We start from the raw sequence: 5,000 nt of genomic DNA, 5'->3' as shown, positions 1-5,000 counted from the left end.
CAGGCATGCCACCAATGAGCATGGGTGGACCTGGGCCTAGACAACCATGGACACCTAACACATCTACTGTTAGTACCCTTGATGAAATTTTTTTTTAAGGCAGACAGTGAGAAAGAAATGATAAGATAAACTGGCAAAATATTTGTTCATGCATGTGAATCAGTGTTTGTGTAACTTTTTATATCTATTCAAGTCCATATTTGTACATCTGTTATATATGTTATAAGTAGTTTCGTTATAATCTATCAATCATTTTAGATTAGTCTTATAAAATCTTTTAAAAAATATTATAGTTAAATTAATGGCACAGGCCAGAGAATAATGTTAACAGAAGTTGCATTTTATTGTATATTGCCTATATGTGTGTGTGTGTATATATATATATATATATTATATATATATATATATATATATATATATATTTATATATTTATATATATATATATATATATATATATATATATATTATATATATATATATATATATATATATATATATATATATATATATATATATGTATATGTATATATATTAGACATACATACATACATACACATATATATGTTTCCTATGATTTTAAATCGGTGAATTTAATGTATTTTTTGTCTTGCAGCCAATGAGTTACTCTTCGTCCTCACCAGGAACTTATGGTGGAATGATGGTTAGTACGGCAATTATTTGTAGAATATGCTTTTAGCTCATTGAACAATTACTTTGCATCCCTTTTCACTCTTGGATGCAAGGAATTTTTAAGCATTTAGATCTAAATCATAATGCTATATCCATATTTTTAGTTCATATGAAATATCACAAGTATCACATGTAGAAAAATTATGAATCAGAGAAGAATAAGTTCACAAAATAATAGGTGAAGTCAATAGTTTCAGTGTTACATCTTGATAAGAATGACATGACAAAGGTAAACCATTGAAATGTGCCATTGTATCTCTTACTTTGTGAAATTAGAGGTTTGAGAGATGGAGATTCTAGGTTGTACCTTTCCCACACAGATGATTAAAACCTGGCATTTAACAGACTTCCTTTTTTCCCCCCCAGGGTCCACCAGGCTCTGCAGGTCCCCCTGGTCCCGGTACTCCAATCATGCCCAGCCCTCAAGGTTAGCGATGGGATAGAGTGATGTTATGACAGACAATTCCTCCCTTTCTTCCATTTTTTATTTATTTGTTTTCCGAAGAGAAGATTAGTCTTACTAGGTCTAGCTCCCATGGTTACAGAAATCTCACTTATTCTTTGCATTTTTTAAGTGATAGGCATGTAAGAATGTGTTTTTCCCACTTCATATATACAGGTTGATGACCTATTGACAGGTAATAACTAAGTTTTCTTTTTTATGAAAATGGTGGAAGTACCTTAAATATTTATAAATGCACGAATTCCTCAGTTTTTAGAATTATGATTAACCCTTAACTGCAACTGAAGATCCTGGATTGCTCATTATCATTATGTAGAAAGTTACCTTTGCATATGAAGTACTTTTGTAGTCCTTGATTAAAGTATTTATTCCACAGGGATGATGATACATCTCTTCCTTGATTGTTTGGGATTTTCGATCAGAGAAAAATATAAAAGACTTTATATTGATTAAGAGCACATGCTAACCTTTTTTATATCCATGATTTTTGTATCTGATTTTATGATAATGATATTGTCCATAATGGAAGTGTGAGCATTTTAAAAGGAGTTAAAGTCAAATCCTTAAAATGTCTGATTTCTTTCAGTTATCTTTCATGTTTGCAAATTAGGTTTTATATTTTAAGTTCAGATTAAGATTTAAGATTTTTCTTTCTTTCTTTTAAATCATTCACTGTGATATTCATCAAAAAATCAATCAAAGAAGGGATGCATCTATGTATATGTATAAATCTATGTATAGTTTTGTCCTCTTATCATCTTTGTGCTAGGTACTCGAGTTCTGTTTCCCAATAGAATTGCAAGCGTTGGTATTACATTCTGTAAATTCAATAAAAACTAGGCAGGCCAAGTAAAGGATCACAAGAAAAAGTCTCATCAAGAGTTTTATCTTCTCATCTTGTGTTTGATGTTGTCTCCTACCTAAATTGGAGGAGTAACTATGGTAACTTTTTTTAGGGTCGAGTGGAGCTTTCTCTCCCGCCCGTCTGCCCCCCACCCCGCGGCCAGGTACTATATCACGGGGAGTTTATCACTGCACCTCAGGATTCCACTGTAGCTTTTGCCTTTACTCTATGAAATATCCCCCTTGGCAACATCTACTGCTCAGTTTTAAGCTTTACCCAAGTATTTTCAAATTGATTAAACTTGATTATGATATTTTAGGATTGGATCTTATATATAGATATGCTGTGCTATGTGGGGTTAGTTGAAAAAGAGTTTGGCTCTAAAGACATGCTTCATAAACATTTGAAAAATCATAAGCAACACTTAAAACAGAAAAAAATTGTTATTTACATATTCAGCATGAGACAGCACTGTTAGTTTGTGTTTGTGTTGTGATAATGTAAAATTACCGTTTTGCTGGGAATGTTGGAATGCATCATTCTTCCTATACGATGGAGGTAAAATTTTAGTGTTCTTTGATCTTCCATGTGTAGGTGACGGTTGTTCAGTTTCTAGAGCTTTAAAGATTTTTAAAATTTGGTCCTAAAGAAAGATCTAAAAGAATGATATCAGAGATTGTGAACGCAAAATAATTTTGATTAGCATGTAGTAAAAATCATGTTCACTGTTAAAAACTGTTAATGTTGAGATATTGTAAGCTCAGAGTCAAGTATTTCATTATAAAGAAATAGTATATATGTAAGCAAGCCTTCAGCAAACATATTCTCTGTATCTGAATGATACCTGAATTTTATCTTTTTCTCATGGGTGTTTGAACAGGTGAACGCTAGCTGTTTTTTTTATGAATTATTATTGTTATTTTTACTTACATATTTACTTTATATTTACCTGCTGAGCTTTTTCTCTATCTTTTGGAATGAAGATCATTGTAGTTGTATATGTTGATATTCCTATTTAAAGCACAGACATGATTTAGTATTCTCAGATAGCTGTTTATATATGGTCACTCCCTTTTGACCGTAACTTTTTAAAAAGTTGGTAAGAGAATGATATGCAAGTAATGATATTTCAGGGTAAATTAGGTGTATTCTTGTTACTCTGCAAGCATGTCTATATGATAATGGGCCTTATTGTTGACTTGACAGAACACAGTAATTTTGAAAGTGAATGATATTTGATTATTTTTAGATGGTGTATCAAATTGAGTAAGCAGCATTTAATGTATGGGCACAGTCAAAGCTCTTCAAAGTTTAGGTATGCATCAAATAAAGTGATAAATATATAAATATTGTTAAATACTTGATATTTGAATTTTTGAATGTAAATTATTCAATATATTTTTAAGTTTTACTTATATAGATTGTTAAAAAAGTATTTGTGATTTTGACTTATAATATTCTTTTGATGAAAGATGCCTTAAATGATTGTAAAATATTTCATAATTTACTCATGTTAAGTCGAAAATTCAGCTTTTAAGAGCTTTTGCTGTTTATGTTTTGGCAAAATTAGAATTTTGGGGTAGATGTCACCTTTTATTTTTCAAACCAATGTATATAGATATAAATTTAAATATAAGTATAAATTTATTATGATAACAATCTTATGATAGGTCTAGGTAAAATTGGTAGTCCATATATGTGTTTAAATGTTACCGGTTGGGTATTTAATTTCAGTTACTTCCTTGGTATTATAGGAGAGAACTATGTGGAGGGGTGTCATGTTCATAGGAGAAATTAAATAAGGACAAGACAAGCACAGACTTTACAATGCAATCAAGTGACAATATAAGGCATATACAAATCCAGTATAATTAGTAGAAAAAAAAATCTAGTAGAAACACACACACACTCTCTCTCTCTCTCCCTATCTCCCTCCCTCTCCCTCTCCTTCTCTCCCTCTCCCTCTCCCTCTCTCCCTCTCCCTCTCCCTCTCTCCCTCTCCCTCTCCCTCTCCCTCTCCCTCTCCCTCTCCCTCTCTCCCTCTCCCTCTCTCTCCCTCTCCCTCTCCCTCTCTCTCTCTCTCTCTCTCTCTCTCTCTCTCTCTCTCTCTCTCTCTCTCTCTCTCTCTCTCTCTCTCTCTCTCTCTCTCTCTCTCTCTCTCTCTCTCTTCCTCTCTCTCTTCTCTTTCTCTCTCTCTTTCTTTCTCTCTCTCTCTCTCTCTCTCTTCTCTCTCTCTCTCTCTCTCTCTCTCTCTCTCTCTCTCTCTCTCTCTCTCTCTCTCTCTCTTCTCTCTCTTCTCTCTCTTCTCTCTCTCTCTTCTCTCTCTCTCTCTCTTCTCTCTCTTCTCTCTCTCTCTCTCTCTCTCTCTCTCTCTCTCTCTCTCTCTCTCTCTCTCTCTCTCTCTCTCTCTCTCTCTCTCTCTCTCTCTCTCTCTCTCTTTCTCTCTCTCTCTTTCTCTTTCTCTTTCTCTTTCTCTCTCTTTCTCTTTATCTTTATTTCTCTTTCTCTCTAACTCAACACACTCACACTCGGACTTACACTCATACACACAAACTCTCTTTTTCACTCTCACACAATCAAAGTTTTGATTGCTTTCAGATATATACATTTAATTCAGCAGTTTTATTTTGATTACATAATATAATTAGCAATCAAAAAAGTGCTTCATGCTCGATAAATTTATAGAAAATTTCAGTCAGACTTGTATATTGAATACTGAGTATTGTTTATGATTAGTGTTTGTAATTTTTTTTATAATTATCATCATAACCTGATGCATTCTGTTGCACCTGTACAGTGGTGAGCCTTATTGACAAAAATGCTTAATTACATGAAAATGGCCTGGGAATGCTTGCTAATGGTAGGACTGTTGTTATTTATTTTGATTGGTGAAGGAAGTACTATAAGGCCTTAGAGCATTTTTAGCCTTTAGCGTAATGTTAACCATCCTGAGACAGAAAGGAGAGAGAATATGAAAGTGAGTGAAAGGGGCAAATGAAGAT

General features: G+C 33.1%; 1 protein-coding gene across 26 annotated transcripts in view; it reads left to right on the top strand.

Moving 5' to 3' along the window:
- The window catches only part of Ssdp (Sequence-specific single-stranded DNA-binding protein), a 171,151-nt gene that overhangs the window by 132,184 nt on the left and 33,967 nt on the right, over positions 1–5,000 (top strand). For 14 of the 26 annotated variants that reach the window (XM_086541817.1, XM_086541815.1, XM_086541806.1 and 11 more), the window contains 3 exons: positions 1–68; positions 615–662; positions 1,058–1,118. The exon at positions 1–68 is cut by the window's left edge and continues 165 nt beyond it. In XM_086541817.1, coding sequence (XP_086397943.1) covers positions 1–68; positions 615–662; positions 1,058–1,118 — 177 coding nt within the window. Of the gene's footprint in view, positions 69–614; positions 663–1,057; positions 1,119–2,110; positions 2,162–5,000 lie in introns of all 26 variants that reach the window. The other 12 variants (XM_086541811.1, XM_086541808.1, XM_086541804.1 and 9 more) reach the window with 1 other exon arrangement.

This window comes from Penaeus japonicus, unplaced genomic scaffold (assembly GCF_977035675.1).
Source record: "Penaeus japonicus unplaced genomic scaffold, GWHDUDI00000001_assembly GWHDUDI00000011, whole genome shotgun sequence".
Lineage (NCBI taxonomy): Eukaryota > Metazoa > Arthropoda > Malacostraca > Decapoda > Penaeidae > Penaeus > Penaeus japonicus.
This window is presented reverse-complemented; position numbering and strand designations above follow the sequence as displayed.